This window comes from Alligator mississippiensis, chromosome 1, assembly GCF_030867095.1.
Source record: "Alligator mississippiensis isolate rAllMis1 chromosome 1, rAllMis1, whole genome shotgun sequence".
NCBI lineage: Eukaryota > Metazoa > Chordata > Crocodylia > Alligatoridae > Alligator > Alligator mississippiensis.
Window position 1 is genome coordinate 468,623,933 of NC_081824.1, and position 24,154 is coordinate 468,648,086.

Below are 24,154 nucleotides of genomic sequence, written 5' to 3' on the forward strand. Positions count from 1 at the left end.
TTTAGGCTGGACATAAGGAAAAACTTCTTTACTGTTTGAACCCCCAAGGCCTGGTATAGACTGCCGCCAGAGGGGTGCAAGCACCTACTCTGGATACCTTTAAGAGATATTTGGGTGTTTATCTTGCTGGGATCCTTTGACCCTGGATGACTTCCTGCCCTTGGGCAGGAGGTTGAACCTGATGATCTTCCGAGGTCCCTTCCAGCCCTAATGTCTATGAAATCATCATCATCATCAAATATTGTCAGTGCCTCGCAGTCAAGGTTGATTCGTCTTCCATGACCACTTTATCTGTGGGTCCGAAGACAGCTGATAGCATTAAGCTATGTATGGTAAAATCTTGCAGGCCAATGAAAGGTTTCCCAAAGGCATTTATTTAAAGGGTGCTCGGAGTCAAGGGTCTCAAATTGGTATCTGTTCAGTTTGAAGTTCTGTTTCCATTATCAGCATCTCACCACATGCAGTTTCTTCTGCTCAGGACCCCACCGGGAGGCTTGCAGGGGAATTATGCTGACCACTGCGGGGACGGATGAATAGACAGACAGACAGAGAGGGGAGTCTTACCTGCTGGGGCTCTCCTCACTTGGGTGGCAGCTGCTTCTGCATGGACTCAGGCTATTGAGGAACACGTAGCACCACGGGGTCCTGGGGGCTGCTTCTGGTGCCCTTTTTGCCCCCCTTCCCCCATCCCTGGAGTCAGGGCTGTTCCTCCCATGGCCAAGCTTCCTAGAGAGGTATTCTCCCATTCCTCCCTGTCTCTTCCCCCTTCCTCCTTCCTACCCCACAGCACACACACTATTGGGCAAGGAGCTTGGGGCTGCAGCAGCCTGGCTCCTATGGCTGGGCTGCGCTGGCCATTGCAAAGACTCTTGGCAGGGAGGGAGCCTGGTTGGAAGTGGTGCCCTCCTTGCCCTGTGTTAATTATAACACTGCCCCACTGCAGGCCTCAACTCTGATTTGGCTTGTTCTCCTTCCTTTTACAAAGCAGTGGAAGCTTTCAAAATAGCACAGTTTAAAATAGCATTGCTGTCCTACTTTGAGTCATTGTAGTAGTTCCTCCCTGCCAATACAGCTCTGAGCTGCAGGCCTCCTGGTATTGATTCCCCAGCCGGCACATTATGAGCAGCGGGAGATCACCCAGTTTGAAGTTAAGAGGGTGGATAAAAAATGAAGGAAGGGAAGGAGGATGATGGCGCGGTGTTACAGAGATACTGTAGGGATAAATCCTTGTTTAAACCTCTCTGTCATTGCTGTGTTGCAAAGAACCAATGTGCATTTCTCCGTGCTTGTGTTACTGTTCTGCTCTATTATAAAATCACAGAAAATGAGGGTTGGAAGGGACCTCAGGAGGTCACATCTACTCCAACCCCCTGCTCTATCTGGACAGTAAAGTCACGGTGCTGTTACCAAACTCTAACTAAGTTGGTTTCATGTCGGGATGGAAACTCGAGCTCCTTTTTAAGATCCTGAGTAATACGTACAAAGCTGCGGTGAGTGAGGAATAGTAGAATATAATTACTTTCATTCTGATTTTTTTGCTCATTTAGCACAGGGACTGGCTCTGCATGTTACAGCATCTAACAGTATACGGTCCCGATCTCAACTCGGATATCTTGGCACCAAGGTCCTATTTCCAGTAAGAATGAGCATTCCTCCTCTTCCTGGGAAGCCTTCCATTTTATTTGCAATGCAACACCCACATTTTCATGTTGTTTTTGACCTGACAGGTGTCCTTTTATATTTGCGAGACAAGCAAATTATTTTGTTTGATTGGAAGTGATCAGAAAGCACCGTGTTGCCATTTATGTAATGCCTACTGTCTCCCTGTAAAGAAGCGTGCATGCTAATTATACACCCATAAATCTTCATAAAATGCTGCTGCTGTATTTGTAAAAGTCCCTTTCCTCCCTGGGCGGGCTTGCTGGCAATGAGTTCAGTTATTCAGCAGTAAGATAGTTGTAGCCACTGGCAGATGATGTGCCTTTCAAGTCAAAGTTGACAGGCCATGTGGCTTTTCTGGTGCATGCTGCTAAATTTGAATAACTAATTTGTGTTGCTCTGCTTCCTTCCCCCCGTGTATGTATGTAAGGCTAACCAGCAGAGGTTTGAATCATTCATGGACTGCATCCTCCACGTCAAAGCTGCAGATGTCATGGGAACAGTGACTGTAGGGTGTGCAGGTTTTTAATCTTCAGTCTTTTTAAAATCCATTGCTGCTTATAGGAGGAGTATGCATTCGAGAGATGATCTTGGCAAAGCGCAAGTCCTCGGATAGACAGCAAATTGTCGTGGATATTCATCAGCCTGGCTTCCATTAGGCAGAATATTGCTTGTTCCCTGTCACTTGTGAACTATGTACATGGACGCCTGCTTCTTACCTGGTGACGTACACACGGGGGAGATGGGAGAACTTTATCTTAGTAAAACTGCAGTGTGATTGAAATCAAAATCGCTTATCTTATTGTGACTTCAGGTTATACAGTTTTTGCATCTGGCTTCATGGCAGTACATTTGTGCTGGCTTTGTTTTATAAACTACTTGGAGCGAATCAAATCTAGATTTTTGTGGCCTGATCCTCCAGGGCACGGCTCCCACTGGAGGAAAACGTTTCCTTGGAAGTATACAGGTGTCGGGACCATTTGACGTGGCCGGTGGATTTGCAAATGCAGAACCATTGCAGGGGACTCCAAGTAGCTGGCAAATGCTGGGAAAAATCATGTAACCAATTTCATGTTCTCTGCCCACCAAACCCCTGGAGAGTTTTGAAGAGTCATGGTCACTTCCTTACTGAAAGATCAAATTAGTTGATTGATCTGACACGGCCTCTGAGATCACAGGAGCTTATGGATCTTTTTACAGTGTGCAACCTCTTTTGGGGATGTGGTCCCACTTGATGCACTACTGCACCTCGTTTGGCTTTGCCACTTTACTTCCAAGATGGGCCTGTCTTCTACACTGTGTCCATCATGTCCACTTTGGTCATAGCTAGTGCTAAAACTAAGTAGAGCCTGCAGTAGAGGGAGAGAGCAGCCCTCAACACAGAGCCGGGAGGGCTGGGACTCTGCAGAGGGGGCCGGTGACCTGCGTCGGAGGAAGGCCAACCCCAGCAGTAGTCTTGTTAAGCTATGATCTGTGCCCTCTGTTTTGGCAGATACCTGTTGCTCCTTTTCCATGCCCTTAGCAGTTGCATAGCATCTAATGTGCCAGCTCTCTGTATCTGCCGATGCAACAGGTTTGGCTCCTGGACTGCTTTTAGGGGTGTAGAGGCAACCAACAGCTGAAGCTGTACTTGGACCTGGCTCCCAAGACAAACCTTGCTCTTGTCAATTGAATGCATGCTGTCCATGTGTTGCAGACACGTGCCCAGGACGCGCACTACTCCATAGCACGTGGACGGCATGCACACTTGTTAGTGAGTAAATTGGTGATTCTCAACCAGGGTACATGACACCCTGGGGTGCCTTGAGATCCTTTTGTGGGAGTTGCAGGTTGTCCTAATGTTAGCATTGTTAGGTTTGCAAACATGATTCACTAGATAAGCCTGGAGATTTAGAATAGAAATCCATAGTTGTGGGTTTTTTTAGTTCTTTGCCACAGAAAAACTGTTCTATTCACTGTGTTTAGTCAGAAAACTAAGAGATGGCATTTGGTTTTAGAGTGAAAACTAAGAGATGGCATTTTCCAATGGGTGCTGTGGGTTTTTAAAAGGTTGAAAACCACTGGACTAAAATGAGTTCACTTGTAAAATGAGGATCTCCTGGGTCTGCTGCAGGGAATGATCTTGTAGATCTCTTATTTCTATTGGGCATGGTGAAAGGTGCCCCAGAAAATGAAGGTATCTGTCAGTTAGAGCCGGGGGAGTGAATGCTCTTTTGGAACAGACATCAAATTAGCCAGGCAGAGCCTTGGATGAGTCTCAATTGAGATGAAAATTGAGAGGAAGTGAGACTGGGAGTGGGAGTCTTCTTACCTACATGAAATTTTTTTTTGTTTCTGGCCAAATGAAACACTTTGTTCAGCCAAAACCAACCAACCACCCCAAATCAGCTCCATTTTGGGAGGGTATAATGAGCAAAGCAATGGAAATGAAGGGCTAGACTGGTTGTAGCAATTGGATCTGTATCCCAGCAGTTAGGGCATTTACACAGGATGCAGGAGATACAAGTTTGATTCCTTCCACTGTGTTTAGGGGATTTGAACCCATATTATTCAAGAGTGTCCTAACTATTGGGCAGAACAGTATGCTGGAGGAGTGCTTGCTTTCAGACTTAGTATACTTGGGAGCGGGGACTGAAACTCAGGAGTCCAACTCCTGTGCAGGTGTCATAGGTTGAAGTGTTGTACTGCCTCAAATTGAGTCGCCGATATGGAATAGAAAAGTCTCATGTAAGCCTGAGAGTGACCCTTCCTGGAATACCTTACCCTATGGTGGGTACGGCACTCTTTCTGGAGGTGTTCATACCTCTCAAGGAGAAGAAGGGATTGAACCTGGGTCTTCCTAAGCAAAGGAGCTAAGCAAATGGCTATTAAGAAAAAGAGGGTCCTCAGTCTCCTGGGCTTATTTGATTCGGAGAAGAGAAGATTGGCTACGGGACATCTGTGTTTGGAATTTGATAAGTCTTTAAATACCTGGAGTTGGTTATGAAAGATAAGGATGGTGGCTCTGTGGCCAAAAGGGTATCAGATGAGGACAGGTGATTTTCAATTGCAGAGAAGGAAATTTAGTTTTGCATGTTAGGAAGAACTTTTCTTCCTATGAGGTTGGTTAAATGGTGGAGCAGGCTGCTTAGATGGATGGGTTGTGGACTCTCAATGTTTTCAGGAGCAAGCTAGCCAAATACTTATCTCGGGTAGTTAAGACAGGGTTGATTCTGCCTTGAGCAGGGGAGGTTGGCCTTAGATGACCTCCTGAGGTCCCTTTTCATTTTGCTTTTTGATGATTCTCTGACTCCTCCGTTGTGACATTTTTCCATTCAAAGCTCTTCCACAAAGTCAGCCTGAGGGAACAAATTGTTCCAGACCAACCAAACCCACATTTCTTTGGCAAAAAAACTATTGACTTTTTTTTTAATCAAGCCCTTAGCCTGGCTGTATCATCTCTACAGCACAGCTATGAAAAGACCGTCTCAAAGTGTGAGGACAGCAGCTCTTTCCTACTGAATCCAAAGTTCGCCTGCGGAGAGTTAGCAGCTGCACTGACACCAGAGAGGCCCGTGTTATATTCCCACTGCTAATGGCTTGCTGTAACCCTGTGCACTTCCCCCTTCCCACCCCTTCTCTGTCTTACCCATGTAGGTTGGAAGCTCTTTGGGCTGGGACTGTCTCATGCATGTACACGCGAGCTTCTCAGTTGGGCCACTTAGGCATCACTGCAATTATGGAGACGGGGGGGCCTGGACACAACTGTTAGACCTATGCAACTTGGACTGGGTTTGTACACTGATGTAAATTATTCCAGGATCTGGAGTTGGCAGGTGACCAGCTACGTGGACGGAGCTTTTTTTCAGTAGGCACTATTTACGGCGCCTTATGCTAGGCGGCAGGGACTGGCGCTACTCCTAAACGATTATCCTGGGATAGCTCGAGACATACAACACTGACACTGATGCATCTGCCCCATTTCCTTCTCCCCCCACTTCCACCTCGCCAGTTTTTTGTTTCTTGGGGTGGTTTTACACTGGGTTCAAGCAAATAACACTGTTGTAGGACTGTCACGTGGCTGCTCCTTTTTACATCTGTGTATGAAGTCTGATTGTACCAGTAATGTTGCATCTCCAAACCTTTAGGATCAAGGCATAAAGATGAGCTGAACTTTTAACTTGAAAGTTTGAGCCCTCATTCCTATTTTAACTAGGGTCTTGGAGGTGAAAACATTTCAGCCTGCACATCCTTGATGCTAGGTATAAACTCTCAAAAAACCTGAGGCTGAAGTGATGCAGTCTTCATGGGTTAGTCTAAGCCGGGGCGGGCAATTATTTCAGGCGGAGGGCCGCTTACTGAGTTTTGGCAAGCCATCGAGGGCTGCATGACAGGCATCCAGGGGCAGATAAATATTAACTTTCTAAATTTTTTAGGGGCCCTGCGGGCTGGATAGAATGGCCTGGTGGGCCGCATCCAGCCCACGGGCTGCATTTTGCCCACTCCTGGTCTAAGCTGTGTAGATTGAACTGATAAGCAAGTGAACAGACATTCACTTTTGATGCTGGAAATGCAGCTATGTGCCTGCAGTGGCCCAGACCTGAAGCCAGGAGGCGCTAGAGCACACCTCTCTGCTTGGCTGGAGCAGACAGCTCAAAACTGCAGGGGATCTGGACAGAAGTTCAATAAAATGATTTAACTTAAATCAGTTAAGTCTGATACTACATCCATCCAGGTGTCTCTTAAACCATTTTCGGCCATTTTGAAAGCATTTCACATGCGCTGAACTTCTCTTGTGTTACAGATCTGAGCTGGTTTCTGATCACTTATACTGGTTTATGTGTAATGTCTGTCCCTAGCCTGAAAAAAAGGCAAATCCTAAAGTTATGAGGACCAGAAGAAAATCTCTTGTTTATTTTATTCTAAAAGTGCAATTTTTGGCTCCAAGGCACCTGCTGTTGGGGATGAATCGGATTCCTGTCGTTATTCTGGCTTCCACAGCCTGGCGTGTGTTTGACAATGGTGTTGAAAGCAGCCTAGTACAAGTCTCCCCGAGTGCATGGAGCGGGAGGAAAGGCCAGGCAGCTGTCAGGGACTCCTGAATGGAATCAGATGATCAAATGTGCTCATGTTTGGGACACAGCTTGTGCAGATTTGCAATTAAAATGTTCAGTTGAATCTTGGAAGAGAGGAATATGTCCCCCCTTATATCAGATGGGTGAAATGATGGGGATTTTGCCATTTCTGCAATGGTCTATCTCAGTGCTGATGTTCTAGCTGTGGCATAGTGTTGTCTAACTCTTCCGGTTTCTGTGCAGAATCTCAACTCTGCCTTTTCCCGAGCCTAAAATGAGATGCTATGCCCAGGGGATAACTGTGATCACCTCTTATTTCTGTATTTTGATCAGTCGTGAAATAATTAACGGTGATGATTTTTTAACACTGACTTTGAAATGAGATAAGTGGCAGCTCATGCACCTTTCTGAGCTATTTTATAATACTATTTGAAGAACAGCTCATCTTGGGGCTGAGAGCTGGGTCTGTGCCTGCACCAGTCTCTACCCTTAACATTTCAGCATTCATCACTCCTGGTTTAGTTCTACTGTTGGTAGCAACCTTGCCAGTCAATACACGGCCACATCAGGAGGGGCTATGGGCCAGTTATGAGACAATGCTTTGAAGACCACTCCTGGTTTCTGTGTGCTGAAGAAATGTGTCTAAGACATGTCAAACACTGTTCCCAATCTGTTGTGCTCATTACGTTATTCCAGCTTGGGATGTAAGTGGAGTGGGAGTGACTGGGTGGGGCTGGTTAGTAGAAAGAAGAGGCATATCCAGTGGACCAAGCATAGGTAGGAGAAAGGGGCTGCCTGTCTGTCTTTCTAGATGTCGTGCATGTAGAATCATAAACCGTGAGGGTTGCAAGGGACCTCAGGAAGTCACATCTAGACCAACCGCCTGCTCCAAGCAGGAATCTCGCCAATTAGATCATCCCAGTCAAGGCTTTGTCTACCGGGTCTTAAAAAAACTCCAAGGATGCAGAGTCTACAACCTCTCTGGGTAACCTGTTCCAATGTTTTACTAACCTCCTAGTGAGAGAGTTTTTCCTAATTTCTAACCTCAACTTCCCTTGCTGCAACTTGAGCCCATTGCTCCTTGTCCTGTCGTCTGCCCCCACTGAGACCAGCCCAGCTCCATCCTCTTTGCAACCCCCTGCAGGGAGATGAAGGCTGCTATTCAATCCCCTCTTGGTCTTCTCTTCTCCGAACTAAATAATCCCAATTCCCTCAGCCTCTCCTCATACGTCATGTGCCCTGGCCCCCTAACCATTTTTGTTGCCCTCTGCTGGACTCTTTCCAATATTTCCATACACTTTCTGTAGTGGGGGGCCCAAAACTGGACACAGGACTCCAGATGTGGCCTCACCAGTGCTGGATAGAGCGGAGGAATCACTTCCCTTGATCTGCTAGCAATGCTCCTACCAATGAAGCCCAGGATGCTGTTAGCCTTCTTGGCAACCAGGACACACTGCTGGCTCATATTCAGCTGATTGCCAACTGTCTCCCCCCCCAGGTCCTTTTCTGCAGAGCTGCTGCCCAGCCAGTCACCCTCAGCCTGCACTGGCACGTGGGATTGCTCTGTCCTAAGTGCAGGACTTTACACTTGTCCTTATTGAACTTCATGAGATTTCTTTTTGTCCAGTCCTCTGATTTGTCTAGGTCACTCTGAATCCTAGCCGTACCCTCCAGTGTATCTACCACTCCCCGCAGCCTGACGTCTGCAAACTTGCTGAGGATGCACTCCACCCCATCTTCCAGGTCGATGATGATGACATTGAATAAAACCGGCCCCAGGACTGACCTCAGGAGCACTTCACTTGATACCGGCTGCCAACTAGACATCGAGCCATTGATTGCTACCCTCTGAGCCTGATGATCCAACCAGTTTTCTGTCCACCTTACAGTCCATTCATTTAATCTGTACTTCCTTAGCTCGCTGGTGAGAATGTTGTGGGCGTCTGTAACAAAAGCCTTGCTAAAATCAAGGTAGATCATCATATCTACTGCCCTCCCATATCCACAGAGCCAGTCATCTCTTCCTAGAAGGCAATCAGGTTGGTTAGGCATGACTTGCCCTTGGTGAATCCATGTTGCCTGTCCATAATCACCTTCTTCTCCTCCAAGCACTTAGAAATGGATTCCTTGAGGATTTGCTCCATGACTTTTCTGGGGCCTGAAGTGAGGCTGAGTGGTCCATAGTTCCCCGTATCCTCCTCCTTCCCTTTCTTCAAGATGGGCACTATATTTGCCCTTTCCCAATTGTCCAGGACCTCCCCCAATCACCACAAGTTTTCACAGATGATGGCTAGCTGCTCTGCAATCGCATCAGCTAACTCCCTCAGCGCCCTTGGGTGCGTCGTGTCTGGTCCCATGGACTTGTACATGTCCAGCTTTTCTAGGTAGTCCCTAATCCATTCTTGCACCTTTGTCAGCGGCTCACCTCCTCCCCAAACTGCTGCTTGGTGCAAAAGTCCGGGAGCTGACCTTGCCTGTGGAGACTGAGGTGAAAAAGGCATTGAGCACTTCTACATAATCTGTCACAAGGTTGCCTCCCCCATTCAATAAGGGACCCATGCTTTCCCTGATCTTCCTCTTGTTGCTGCCATATGTGTAGAAACCCTTTTTGTTCCCCTTCACGTCCCTTGCTAGCATGAACTCCAATTGCTCTTTGGCCTTCCTGACTTCATCCCTGCATGCCCGAGCAACGCTCTTATACTCCTCCCTAGTTGTTTGTCCAAGTTTCCTCTTCATTTAAGCTTCATTTTTGGGTGTTTAGCTCACTGAAGAATTCCCTACCAAGCCAAGCTGGTCTTCTGCCATACTTGCTAGTCTTCCTGCACATCAGGATGATTTGTTCCTGTACCCTCAATAAGGTTTCTTTAAAATACAGCTCTCTTGGACCCCTTTCCTTCTCGGACTGGGGTGTAGAGGCAACCAACAGCTGAAGCTGTAGTTGGACCTGGCTCCCAAGGCAAACCTTGCTTTTGTCAATTGGGATTTTGCCCATCATTTCTCCAAGCAAGTCCAAGTCTGCTTTTCTGAAGTCCAGGGTCCTTACTCTGCTGCTCTTCTTCCTTCCTTTCCTCAGGCTCCTGGATTTAATCATTTCGTGATCGCATACATACTACTGCATATGACAGCTCTTTTAAAACCTTTGTTCTTACCAATGATTTAATTTGCTTAGTGTGGAGAATAAAAGACTGAGGGTGGTTTTAGTAACAGGTTTCCTATACCTGAAGAGTGATTACAGAGAGGATAGAGATGGGTTTTGCTCTGTGGTTGGACAGGCACTTGACCGGGATGGTTTAGTTGCGGATAATCCTAATGCTGCCTTGATCTGGGGGCTGGACTAGGTGACCCAAGGAGGTACTGTTCAGCCTGGCTTTCCTATGATCCTAAGGTCTTGTTGGGTAACTTGGCCAAGACACCAGCAGGGATCAAACTAGAGCCCTGGTTTCTAATTGCTCTCTATGTCTATTAAATAGCTTAAATATCTCAACTTCTACTTTTTCTCCTCCCTTCCTATAGGCACTCCTAAGACCTGATGGATTTCTGCTAGCTCGTTCCTGAAGAGCTGGAAAGAGCATGGTTAAACACCAACCGTTGCAGTACTACGAGCCACAGTTATGTTTGTCGTGTCTGACGGGAATCTATGGCTGCCGTTGGAAACGGTACCAGCGGTCACATGACGATACAACAAAGGTTGGTAACTCGTTGTCTGGCCCCTTGCACACCTGTTGTTCATACGAATTTTGAATTGCAGCCGGGCGCTGAGAGTGTGAAGGTTGCCTTGAATGTGAAATTGGACTTGGGTTTAAAAAAAAAATAAAAATCAAGGTGTTGGATGTCATGCAGTGCGATTGCTTGATGTGTCTGAATGGAGGATGGGATTACTGGCCAGAGCACCTTTGGGATTAGAGAGGTTAAAGGTGCAGTGAACTGAACCCATTGGAGAGTTTTTGACCCAAGGAGCAGGAAATGTGTTGTTTGCTCTTGTCAGTCTTCCAGCCTTATGTATTACACAGACATCGCTGGTTTGTCTTGGCCCCTCATTTTCAATTTGCATATGCTCGTTCCTTTGCATTGAAGGAGACTTTTGTGTTATCATCTATCTTTCATGAATTAAAGACCGTGTGACTGCCTGGAGGCAGCTGTTTGGTCTCTATTATGTCCGACCATGCCAGAGGAATTGCTTCATAACTGGCTGAACTGCATCCTGGTTTCCCTTAAGAACAGGGCAAAACACGAGACTGGCATGCCAAGAGTCCTACCTCTGCTACTGGCTTCCTGAGTGACCTCGGGCAAGTCCTTTCACCTCTCTGCTTTAGCTTCCTTTGCAAAATGAGGACGGTGCTACTGATGTTCTCCATTAGTGACGTGCTTTGGAGAATTAACAAAAAAAAAGCCAAGCAGATGAGCTGAGTATTAAGTGGTGGTGATAGTGGAGATGTTAATAGCAAATCCTCATCAGTGGTCTTGGGGCTTGAATTCCAGAGTGCTTTCCTGTTTGTTGGAGCTGCCAGGTGCAAGAATTGGCAGGGCTGAGTGTTTCTGGTGCTGTGTTATGCAGGCCTCTGACAGGTTTTCCACTGTCTGCGAGGGAAGGCAGATTGGTGAGGAATCACATGGACTAACCTGGGAAACTGGAGTATCCACGATGGTGGCAATTTCTCCCGCTTCATGCAATGTCTAGGTATTTTGGCAGGGTGAATTGGGGTCTTAATTCACCTGCAGAAAGGCCGGTGAGAAATCTGACTGCTTGCACTGCATACATCTCTCTGGTCCATCCTCCGAACACTAGCTAATATATTTGTACTACTTAAATCCCTTAGGGTTGCTTTTTTTTTCTCCTTGCTAGCTGATTTTTAGTGTGCATCTCTCTCTCCTTCTCTCAAGCTTGGGACACATTTATTTGTCACAAAAATGCTTCTAGGAGATCATTTTTCTGCAAGCTCAAAGTTTTGCTCCAGTGACTATTAAAAAGCATCTAGTGCACGAGGAGGGATTTGTGTCAATGTTGAGGGCTCTACTTGTCTAGAAGAAAGATGGCGTTAAGTAGAATTACTCTGCTGCGCTGAGAGGCTCTTGCCAAAAGGCTTCCCATTCTGAATTGCAGCCAGCGTTGAAGTGCAGTTGTGTAACGCGGGGAGGGTAGTAACTCGTGTCCTCCATCCACAACCCAAACAGTAGAAACAAGTCTTCGTTACAACTGAAAATTAGTATGCAGGCAGATTTTTGTTTCAGTTTAGCAAGCTGTTGTTCTTTGTGTTAATGCATACGCACAATCCATATTGCTCTGTTTACCCCGGGTGCATTCAGCTATCACTATGGCGGGCATTACCTGTATGCACAGAGCGGTGTCTGACCGCTGGGATTTTCTTTTTGTGTCTGGTTGCATCTCCCTATGTGTGTCTCTCTGTTTAATTACTCACAATTCTTAAAGCAAACCGTGCCAGAACATATATTTTGCTAGTTAAAGATGTAGATGAGTGGCCAGTGCCAACAGTGCTGAGCAAGTCACGCGCTGTGGGCAATGTGATTCTTTGCTCTCCCTGTCAACCTTCAGTTTTAACTATTTAAAGTTGCTGCTAGCCATAGAAACTTAGGGTCTGGGGGGCAACATGTTGCCTGCTGGTTCTGCGTTGGTGGCGGCTGATCCGTGTGAAAGAATACTGTCAAGTGCCTCGTCTGGCACTGATCTTTTTTACTAAAAAATGTCATTGGCAGGGTTGAATCGCAAAGCTGTTGATGTGCTAAAGTGTGCCTGTGTACGTACTTATGTGTGCATGTGCACACATGCACAGGTGTGCTGTTGGAAGAAAGCGTAGCAAGAGCATCCTTTAAACACAGGGACCTCAGTCGTTTTTTGAGGTAGGTGGAGAATCCGTAACCTTAATGCCGTTGCAGCGTTATCCAATTTGGTTCTTCTTTCCACTAAGGTTCATAGTAGGAGCAAGCAGGATGTGGAAGAACCAAGATGCCAACAAAACAAGTAGGCTCATAATCAACATTATGACAAGTTGCGTCCAGTCTTCCTGGGAACGTTGAACGAAAATCCGAGTTGGGAGGCTAAATCCTAGAATGACCAATGTAACAAAATATGTGCTGTCCCTTCCTGCGCCCCAGATGCTTTTGCTTGGGTCTGGAATTGGAATTTTTTGGTTTCCCCCTTCAGTTTTATTAGCCCTTCCTCTGTTGAGCAAAGGCCAACAGCTATTGACCCTTGCTCTATCCATGCTTGCCCAATAATCATGTGTCACGGTGCATTGGTGTGCTGCAGAGAATGGATACCACTACTGACTTACGCTCACAGAGAGCTGGGATTGCAGCCTCCTGCTCTTTAGCCCCCAGAAGAGACTTCTTGAGCTGAGGACAACTTCAATAGGTTATCGTGGGGATGACAGTATTAGCACTTTCCGTTCCGTGGACTAACTCTCAGAGAGTGACTCGGATCTGGTCCATCACACCAAACCAAGGTGTTTCCAAACGATGTCAGGAATAGCTAAATAAGGAAGCAACGTATTAGGAGCATTTCGATGCCTTTACTTCTCTGATTATAGTTTGCTCTGCTACTTGACTTTCTGACTTGAATGATGCTACCTGAAGTGCAAGTTCCTACTCTACGTGGAGTAAGTGTCCATACTGGAACCTGAATATTTATCCAGGGCGCTTGTAGTTAAGGTGCTTATTAGTTGAATGAACTAAGCCTGAATAGACACTTCTCTCACTCCCTCCTTAAGGGAGTTACCAGCAATGATCTGGTGTGCTGGGATGCAGCATACCCAGACTTTTTGACTCCACCAGTATTTTGGCAGCGTGCCAGGATGCCAAGGCCTTGCATTTAATTAGGGTGGAAATTTACATATGTTAATTGCCTTGAATAGATGTGCACCCAACCATACTATTTGTCTGTACATGTATCATATTTGCTTGATGAATAAAAATTGCTTGGTAGATTTGTCCTCAGTGGAGCGCTGAAATTGGGGTAGCTTTATCACTACTTATAGTTGCAAGGAATAGGAGCTGGCAGCTGCTTTCTAAGTGTCCTTTAACATGCCCCTGGCTTTCAGCATAATTCAAAGTGCATCTGATTTACTGACCCTTGCAAAGTGATCATCTTTTGAGGAGGTGGGGTAATGCATCTGACTGCTAATGCCAACTCTCATCTGGGGTTAAATGGTAACCCGGCTGATGTGGGCAATAGACTTCCACCATCATGTTGACCAGGCAATCATTGCACCCTTTGGTTTGCTTGGAAGCCACTGCGGGTTGCTGCAATAGATGCCGAATGAGCCATTTTCCATAGTGGTTGCAAGAGGGAGCATCATCATCAAACGTGGCTCGCTTTGTGGAGCTGCAACCTGTACGGCTCGACCTTCAGGATGCCGAACACTCTTGAAATCTGCCGAAGTTTAATGCACGTTGCTGGACTGAGATCCTAGTGAAGTCGGTTTTAAAGGTGTCTCCTTTCTCCCTTGCTGGTTCAAAAAACATGCAAGCCAGGCTTCCTGTTGCAGGCAAGATTTACATGAAAATGAGAATTTTAATTGTAAGTTTGAGTTTTCAGTAGACAGCCTCCTGGAATTGTAATTATTTCCTATCCTTCACTAACCTTTCTGAAGAAAAGGAAGCCTGCCCATTCTGCATGTGTGAGTTCCTCTCCCCATATTGATTTTTTTTTTTTGAGCATCTAGTTGCAGCTGCAAAACTCATGTCTCCCTTTTGGCTCAGGCGTGACTTTTTTTTTCTTGTCCCTAACCTTCTTGAGAGATCCGCTTTCGCATTGTAAAATATGAATGTGGTGCTTTAATAAAAGGTATATAAAAAGAAGCCATCTCTCCAGCTTTCTAGCAGCAGAGTCCTTTTTTGGTGTGTTTGGCAGCATGAAATAAGCAGCGATCTAGTGTCAGCTTGCTTGTAAAGCCCCTGAAAAGGTGTTTGGGATGAAGCCCTAATCTAATCAGACCACCCTGCTCCTGTGTTGAGGGATTTGCAGCCCTGGATGCAAAAGAGACTAGTTCAAACATTTAAGCACAAAGGACAGCTATCTGCCAGATCCCTACCTTCAAAAAAGCAGTTTTCATAGGTAGCCATCAGATAAAGCTATCTAGTTGATGGATTCTTAGCAATTAAACACACCGAGCACAGCCTTTTTAATTGCAGGATATAAATACGATGCTCGAACTGTAGCTTGCAGGCTTTTTGCCTTGCATGACCTGATGCTGGGGATGGTAATTTTATGATGGCACTTGCTAGCAATGCTGTAGTTTAGTGACTGATATCGCTTCAGCCTTTAAAATCCACACAAGCTGAAATATTTCAAGATGAAAAGGTCTGCTCCTTCCCTTGTGCTGATATAAGGATAAGGCTCCAATTTATATCAGCGGAGAAGGAGTCAACCGCTTCCTTCGGTGTAGCAGTGAAATGAGAATCGACTGTATTGTTTGGATTTTAAATCAACCCTGCATATAAATCAATCCCATGTTTTCAGGTTCAATTTTAGTAAAAACTGTTTTCCCCTGAATAGACGCCAGTAGTTCCTGATAATGATTTCAACTTGTCCTTACAAAATCCCACAGGAGAATCAAATGACCAAGGAAAGCACCCGAAGGGTTAAAACCCCTGAATGCCAAAATAAAAACTATTGAAAGCAGTTGAGCTGCAGCTTGCTTTTTGTGCATGCCATAAAAACACCTAACACTGAAGTCAAGCCTGTGGGGGGCTCGATTTTATAGGCTGACCCTGCAAATAAGTAGAGCTCAGCCTTTTTAACTTTTTTGAGGGGGGAGGGGATAAAGAGTAGGCTTCTTAACGAGAACATTAAAGTATAATTACAGCATCAAGGGAGAAGGATCTGTGTTTGCGCCAAGTTCTTATATTCGAACCACAAATGTCATGGCCTGAGCACCTAAGTTTTAGCCCAGGAGAATTTCTTTTATTTTGGAAAATGTCCATAAAATAAAAATGTAATGATGATTGGCTTTCAAGCCATCTAACAAAAATAAGCAAGCTGTTCTGAAGCTGGTTGCCTTTCAGTAATTTAAACACTGACCTGATTTCCTTTGTGGAGTGTCCGGAGGTTGTTCAGGTCGGTTTGTTCGCTACCAAGCACAAGGCAGCTTTGGTAGATTAAAAGGCGACAACCAAATCCCTACTATAAAGTCTGCGGGATACAGTTTGTCTTCCTGCAATAGGAAGACACTAAAATTTCCATTGCCGTTTGTTGCTAACACTGCCAACTTTAAGGCCACTTTGCTTAAGTAACTTGGGCGCATCCAGATAAGCATGCACGTGTGGTATGCGGTGCTGCACACTCACGTGCCACACACTGCATGCACCACATATGCGGGTGTTCCCCATGCTGCTAACTTGCAGCGTGGGAGGGGTTTTGACACCCGGAGATCCCGGTTTAAAAAAAAAATCTGCGCATAAATAAAGTGGGGTGGTGCACGTGGCAGCAACGTGTGCCAACCCAAGACTGGAGCCTGGGCAGCTGGACCATTCTTTGGCTGGTGGCTGAGCTCCCTGCTGCCAGATCGCTGCAGCTGTAGCCCCCAGAGGCCTCCAGCACCCCAGATAAAGCTGCTGGTCCAGCCTTCCATACCCCAGCCGGGGTAACATACTGCACAGGCATTTCCCTGGAGACGAGCATTAGCAACACATATTGTGTCACTGCTGTTTTGTCCCCAGGGAAATGCACGTTCCCGCTTATGGGGACGTGCCCCTTTGGCACATCAACCAACCAATTCTGATTCAACATGCTATCTCTCAACGTGCATTTGAGCCCTTACCTTGTTCTTGGACTCGTTTGTCCAAATCGTCATTTAAACTCCAACTGAAATGTCTGCAGTTTGCAAAATTCATGTTCTTCTCTCATCACTTCTCATTTGCACCTCTCTGTACGATCCTGGCACCTGACTCAAAGTAGAAGCACTGACATACCATCCCAGGCTGTCAAACTGGGGAGATGCTGCTGAAGCCACCAGTGAGCCTGTCCCTGGGATGCCTCTTTCGGTTGTGTGGAGTCGGGGAAGGCAAGGTCTGTGCAGCTGGCGCAAACACCAAAATCAATATTTTTTTGGAGCCCAGTTAATGGAAATTGTAAAATGGGGTTGGGGGAGCAGAAAATCATACAGTTGACTGTGCGCACAGTTCTCTTACACAGGACCTCTGTGTCCCTCTCTCTTATTTGCTCTGTATGAGTGTTAGCGATGTTACCGTCCTTCTAGGAATAGTTTTGTTGATCTTGAGGTCAATGCGTTGTTTCTCCCTGCAGCTGCATTTCGGCGATTCCTTTGTGTGCGCGCTGTAAGCAGCTTTGGGATCTCTGGGGTCAAAAAGAGCCGCATAAGCACAAGAGCCTGTAACCCCGACATACCTGTAAAATCAGAACTGAAATCCACAACTCTTTGACCAAGTACCATAATCGTGCAGTGAAGGAAGAACAGGAGAGGAGCTAACATGAATGTCTGCCTTGAAATCAGGATGTGGTTTAAATCCACAAAGATGGGGAAATTAGGTCTAAAAGAATGATGTTCTGTGTCCAATTGTCTCATTAAAAAAAAAAAATGATATGGCTATCCGTGGGGTTTTATTTATTTATTTTTTGGACTGTCAATTTAACAGAGCTTATTTTATAACCAAAATTTAGGCTAGAGACGGGGAGAGAGAAAGCTTTTGTTTAAAAACATTAATGGCCTGGAGTCCAATGTAATAACATCCTCATTTTGCTTTTGCAGTGCAGTACAGAAGATGTTTAAATTTGCTCTCGTGACACTGAGACGTTAATTGTGGGCGTGCAAATCTCTTTCTGCCTTTGCCTTGTGAACTGTATTTGCCCTCTGCGTCTCCAGTACATTTTGCGCGTTAATGCTCTTGTGTACGGTTTATGTATTTGCGCTGGGCAGGTTGGCCCGTGTTGTGAATCCTGAGCCCTATCAGGATTCGTCGAGAGCACGGTAATACTGTAGTTATACTGTAGCTGCAATGTAGCGTTTAATAGATTGACCCTTCTATATGTAGCAATTGTACCGCGGTTTTTCACAGCTGACAATGGGAGCAAGTCCCTAGCCCTTATCTACACTACGGAGCCTTTTCCTCCCTGGTTGTTGGCAGCTCCCACTAGTGGAGAGCATGCTTCCTATTGGCATAGCTACGCCACCTCCTTGAAGAACATAAGCTAAGCAAGCAGATGCCATTTTCTGTTGGCAGCGCTTTGCCTGCACCAGGGGCTTTGCCGGCACAGCTACCTTGACTGGGGAAGGTGATCTTGCACTCCAGCTGTGATACGATCCCACTGGCAAAACTGTGCAGTGTTGACCTAACCTGAGTAATAAGATGACGCCCTGCCCACCTCGACGATGGATGAATCCCGCTACAGGTACGGGGCGGTAGCAAAATGTCATCGGCTCGTTCTCGGGGCTCCGCTGCCAGAAGCAGAGTTGTCCTGCTCCGCCACGCGGCGGGATGGTGGGATGGAGATGGCTTGTTGGCTCTTCCCAGCTGCCTCCCCTCCCATTACTAACCCGAGAAACCACCAGGTGTCATATTGATTGGTCATTGTGTCGCGTCCCTACACCTACTATCAGAAATGCTCGCGTGCCGAAGCAGCCTCTGAAATGTAGCAGGTGCGTCTGTCCTAGCTCTGTTTCTTAACTTCCCTGTGCTTCTCTCTCGGATAGTGATGCCTTCTGGCCATGCATCTTTCTCCTTTCCCGCCTGGCTGTCTCATTCCCTTCTTTCCTGGATCTTCCCTTTCCGTTGATATCTGCAATTTTGCTAGTGGCGCTTGTGCCTTCCATTGACCTATTTCTCCTCCTCTTCTGTAGCAGTTGGGCTATGCTTAGTGAAGCAGTCTCCTTGTCCTTCCTTTCAGTTGCTTTAAAGCCTCCGGGCTGTTTGCAGTGAAGAAGCAGTGGGTCGAAGGAGAGGCAGCGCCACGGTCTCCGGTTCGCTAGCAAATGCTCCATGGAGCGTTGTCTGGGAACCGGCTGCACAAGAAGCGCCGGGTTGCAGAGTTTAAGGACGTCAGACGTGCGGTTGGGAGGAGAACGACCATGACGTGCGCTCTAGCCAGTCAGCTGGAGCGTGCTTGCATTGACCTCTCAAGCCTCACAGCTTGGCTTTTCTCAACAAACAAGCTTTCACAGTTTGAGCTGGGAGATATTCAGTCCCACTAGGAAGTGTTCATTGACCTACCATCATAAAGCGCTTACCGGGCAAAATGCCCACTACAAAGCACTGCGACCCCAAGGGTGCGTATCAGCTGGTGCACGTCCCAGTGCTGTGTGGGGTGGGTAACGCAGGCTGCCCCATCCTAGGAGCCTCCTCCGCGAGAGCTAAGGGAAGACGAATCAGTTGCTTCCAAATCCTGGTGCCTCCCTCCGCGTATGTGCTCCATGAATGCAGTGTTACCCTGCCAGCAAACCCTTCGATCATGAATGTCTTGAATCAGCCCCGGCTCTCCAAGTTTGTTCAGTTTGGCAAAGTGCATTTTAACAAGCTCCATTACCGGAGTGTGACTATTGGAGGATTTCTGGTGTTTTTGCACAGTCTTGCGGTGCTAGTTTTAGATAAAGTAGGAGGCTAGAGAGCTGGGTAGACTAGCACAGTCGCCTCCCAGCTACTGTAAGGCATTTGAGAAGGGTGGGGAAACATTTTGGGGGTGTCGATACCCGGTCCTTTGCTTGAACCAGTAGGAATCTGCTTTTTCAGCATGAGGGGCTGCTGGAGAGAGCTGTTTGCCAGGATCTGCACCGAGGAGACTCCACAAGCACTTTGCTTATGCAGTTAGGCAAATAAGATTGGGCCCAGCATCTTGCAGAAGAAAATGCCATTCTCCAAAATAAAAGGCATTCCCAGAGGTCACTGCTGGCTCTTCTCCATCTAGAGCCCTTGAATGACTGCTGGACCCTCCTCAACATGCAGAAGCGCTGCCAAGCACAGAAGCCATCAGCCCCAGCTTAAAATTCCAGTAGCAGACAAGTGCTCGTGAATGCAGCCGAGGATTTCCTGACGTGTCGGGTGTCTTGCTGCTCCTGCTGACATGAATAAATAGTGGGGAAGAGATAGGATAGATAGGAAGCAGGGAGACGGGGTGGTAGCCGGGTTCAGACATGTTGGGATTCTCCAGGGGCGGTGGGGCGGCTGCCAGCGAGAACGTGGATGTTTTAAATTTTGCACGGGTTTTAAATTAGTGATCATACTTACTTAAACTTCTGAGACAGAGGGGTTTATGGTGACTTGTCAAGTGTCTGGATAAGGTGTAAATCAGCCCCTGAGTGTGGCTGGCATGGAGATGAATGAGGGCTGTTGGTCTATGTACATCAGCAATCATCCTCATCTCAAGTATTCTGAACAGAAGAGAATATATATAGACATGTATATATGCACAAATACACACACACACACACACACACACACATATATACATACATATGTGTTTGTGTGTGTATCTAGATATATCCTAGATATATTCTCAGCTCCTTAATTTGGGCAAGTCACTCGATATATCTATATCTATCTATCTATCTATCTATCTATCTATATATATACAGATATACAGAAGAGAATGTATATACACATGTACATATATACACACATACACGCATACATATATGTGTGTGTATATGTACGTGTATGTGTGTGTGTATATCTAGATATATATAGAGAGGTTCAATATGATTTAACAATATGTACGTGTATGTGTGTGTGTGTATATCTAGATATATATATAGAGAGAGGTTCAATATGATTAAACAATATGTACGTGTATGTGTGTGTGTGTATATCTAGATATATATATATATAGAGAGAGGTTCAATATGATTTAACAATATGTACGTGTATGTTTGTGTGTGTGTGTATATCTAGATAATATATATCTAGATACACACATACACGTACATATACACACACATATATGTATGTGTGTATATGTATATGTACATGTGTATATATAATTTCTTCTGTATCTCTGTGTATATATATAGATAGATATATCTAGATCTAGATATATCAAGTGACTTGGCCAAATAATGGAGCTGGGAATAAAACTGAGAGTCCAGTGACTAGTGGACTCCCATGCACTAACCAAAACTTTGTCCAAACTTTTGTTTTTAGTCCACAATTCACTAATTATTTGGGTGTAATGTATATGGCCCAACCTTGCCCCCACTTCTCTGTGCCCTTCTGTGACGTTGCTTGGTCAGTGGTCTATGGAGGCTTCCATCTCTTTGCGCCACTTGTGTATCAACTGTTTGCATTATGTTGCCCTGAAGCATAATGGGTGAAAAGGGTTCCACATTATGGTTTCTACATAATGAAGGCTAGTAGCTCATTAATTCTCTTAAATAAAATCCTTGGACTCTTGTCGAAACAGAACAAGGCCCTCTGTGTACACTGGAGCACTGCAAAAAAGCCTATTTGGCAGTCTGCAAGGCTGCAGAGTTTCTGGGCTTTGTGTCCATAAGTGAGAACTGGAAATGCTGGAATTGAAAGATGTTAATGAGACCATGAAGGCACATTATTTGATATAAAAGGTAATTGAGGGCTGCTATTAAAACTCCTGATTGCTGCAGGTTAAAAGAATACCTCTTTATACTTGGCGTGTGTGTGTGTGGGTGTCCATGTCTTCAAAGCAGAATAAAGACTAGCTCACCTTCAAAATCTGACCCCAATGAAGGCATTATCCTGTCTTACGTATTGAGGCAAAGGGAATGTACGGAGGCTCAGGGCTATGCAACCAGTTGGTAGCAGAATTGGGACACTAAGGCAGGATCGCGTGGCTCCGGCATTTGTTCTTTGGTCTCTAGAACGTGTTCCCTTGTTAAGGGGAAAACTTGATTGTAATGTGATAAAATGTGTGGGTGATGGATCGCAGACTTTACTAGGGTGCCAGCTCTAATGTATAGTAATGGGAAAAGGAGATGGTGACTCTGAGGCTGTGGAAGGCAGTGGTAGGAAAACCTGGGGTTGGGAGAGGGAGATGAAGGTGGAAGACTGGTAGTGCATGAAGTGAGGGTAGGATTTATTAGCAAAAGGTAGCTTGGGCTCACTAACAACCCAAATGTGCATCATTTGCAGTGAAACACAGATAGTGGAAGATCTCTTGGTCCATTCGTTTTTTATAGATCATTTTCATCGTTTCATTTTAATCATGGAAAAATGTGCATTTGGGGGTGACTTTTTTTTTTTAACCAAAAATTGGGGATTTTTTTAAATTGGAGAAAACCAGGATCCCTGCTGCTGAGGCCGTATACATGGAGGATTTTTTTTTGTTCTCTAGTCCGTGAAGACCCAGAGGAGTTGTTTCTGTATTGTCTGGAAACCGGAGACAGAAATCCAATCCTTCATGTGGTGCTTAATACTCTACCTATGACACTTTTATTAAAGCTGTTTGTCACACAACCCATTACTTTAATGTGAGGAGCTTGGATTATAATGATGTAACTTGCCTTGTTTAGCCTAGCAAAGCAAAGGCTGCGAGGGCGATAGGAGAGCTCTCTGCAAATGCATCTGGGGTGGGGGATGCCAGGGGGTGGGCTACAGTGTAGACAGCAGTGATGGAAAGAAACCACTTAACAATGTTTGTACAAGAGAAAATGAGTATAACCTACTTGTAGAAGTTCAAGTTGATAACTGGAAAGCATCTAAGTATTAGGTTCTGGAGCAACTATCTAGTAAGAGCAATGGGGTGGGAAGAAAGGAGCTGGGTCTTTGATGGAGCTTGCTCAGGTTGTGCAAGGGATGATGTGATGTTTGTCTCCAGCTGCAGGGGACTGAATTCTCTAAATTGAGAGGGTCCCCCCATTTCTATGAAAGGAGGTCGTTTCAACCCAACTTAACATAGGTATCCCTTACCCCTTGCTGGAAATGTGGATTTTTCTAATTGTGCATCTAATTGTGCAAATTGGGGTTATTTCTGAGGCAAGCCCGTTCCTCAAATGGACACCCCCAAAAGGGCAGCACTTTCCCTAAGACCAAAAGAAAGGTCTTAATGAATGAGCATGTCTTCAGGGGGCAGGTGGCACAGTACTTGTGTGCGTGCATATGCACATGCTCATAGACCTTCTCTATAAAGTCAAAAGCAGGAGGAGACCCTGAGCTTGTTTGCATTGCCACCAAAATTGCCATGCATGCAGCATGCTCTAGTTGGACTGCAGTTTTGGTGCTAATGCAAGCAAACTCAGGGTGTCTTCCTGCTTTTGACTTGATAGACTCTGGGAAAACTTTTTGGGGTGCTTTAATTAATCAGTTGCTGGTTGTAACCTTTCAGGCAGGGGGTGTTCCTTGTTTCTCTTTTCTGGGGGCGGGAAGGGTGTTATTTTTTTAATTCCCTATTAGAGCAGAACAACTTTAGCCTTCCGATCACATAACTGTGCGCCTGGCAGTACATGCTGAGTTATAAATAATGAAACGGGAGACAAGGCGAGTGGCTCAAATGGAAGAGCTCTGGTAGCGTTGGGGGCACTTTACAGACACCGTCGATAGCGTTTGTGCTTATGCTTGCAGTTGAGTGAGCAAGACACATTTTTTGTTGTACAGGGTGAGAGACGCTACCATTAAACCAAAGATATCTGAACTCCTGAAAGTATAATAAAAAAGGAGAGTGGAGCAGACAAAGACTTGAAACGCCTCTCAGCCTCCCTCTTCAGCGTCTTCCTTCTATTGACAGCATTGTTTATGCGGCAAGGAAAACTGAGCTACAGCAGCTTAATTAGAAAAGGAAATCAGGCTGTCCATAATGAATGAAGTGGATGTTCCCTGCTAAACTTTTGCTCCTCTCTTAAAGAGAAAGTGGAGTGATTTATGAGACAGCTTTTCTGTTCAGGTAGCTATGTCCTGGGATTGATACTTTTGATGAATATTGGGATTTTTCTTTCCCCCCTTTGGTGTTAAGCATGTGGGGCGAGGAGAATTTGAAAATGAAGATCTTCTCGTCTAATGGGTCACTGGCTTTTTTGTGTGCAAACAACTTGCTTTATAGCAAAACACTTGATAGATAAATGCATAATCCTTGCTTGGCACATATCTGGCCTAGCACGATTTGAATACAGGACCCAAGCCAATGAACAGAGCAGACTTGATGGAGCTGTATTGTCAGAGATGGAAGAGGCTCAGCTTTGTAGGGGAATAGCAGCAGCTTTCTCAATGAGACTTGGTTGGGGGGAAGATTCACCAGTTGGGCCACAAATAGCCATGAGATTTGGTTTGAAATTCATGAGAATGTAAAAATAATAGAATTGGGTTTTTTATTTGCCTCCTTCTATTCCATCCCCCCCCCCCAGCTTTTAACCATATCCATATGGACTGAAAATACACCCTGTATTTTTTTAAAAAGCAGATTTTTTTCAGTACCAGCAGTCAGCTCTGAATGAGGTTGGGCTTGACGAAAAAGCACCAAATCCAGGATTTCATAGATTTCATAGACATTAGGGCCGGAAGGGACCTCGGAA

General features: G+C 45.7%; 1 protein-coding gene across 5 annotated transcripts in view; it reads left to right on the forward strand.

Moving 5' to 3' along the window:
* Window positions 1-24,154, forward strand: part of GDPD5 (glycerophosphodiester phosphodiesterase domain containing 5) — a 305,947-nt gene that overhangs the window by 97,586 nt on the left and 184,207 nt on the right. For 4 of the 5 annotated variants that reach the window (XM_014601505.3, XM_014601509.3, XM_014601508.3 and 1 more), the window contains exon 3: window positions 10,227-10,400. In XM_014601505.3, the coding sequence (XP_014456991.1) occupies window positions 10,284-10,400 (117 nt within the window). In that variant the 5' untranslated portion in view covers window positions 10,227-10,283. Of the gene's footprint in view, window positions 1-10,226; window positions 10,401-24,154 lie in introns of those variants that run through there. The other variant, XM_059722517.1, reaches the window with a different exon arrangement.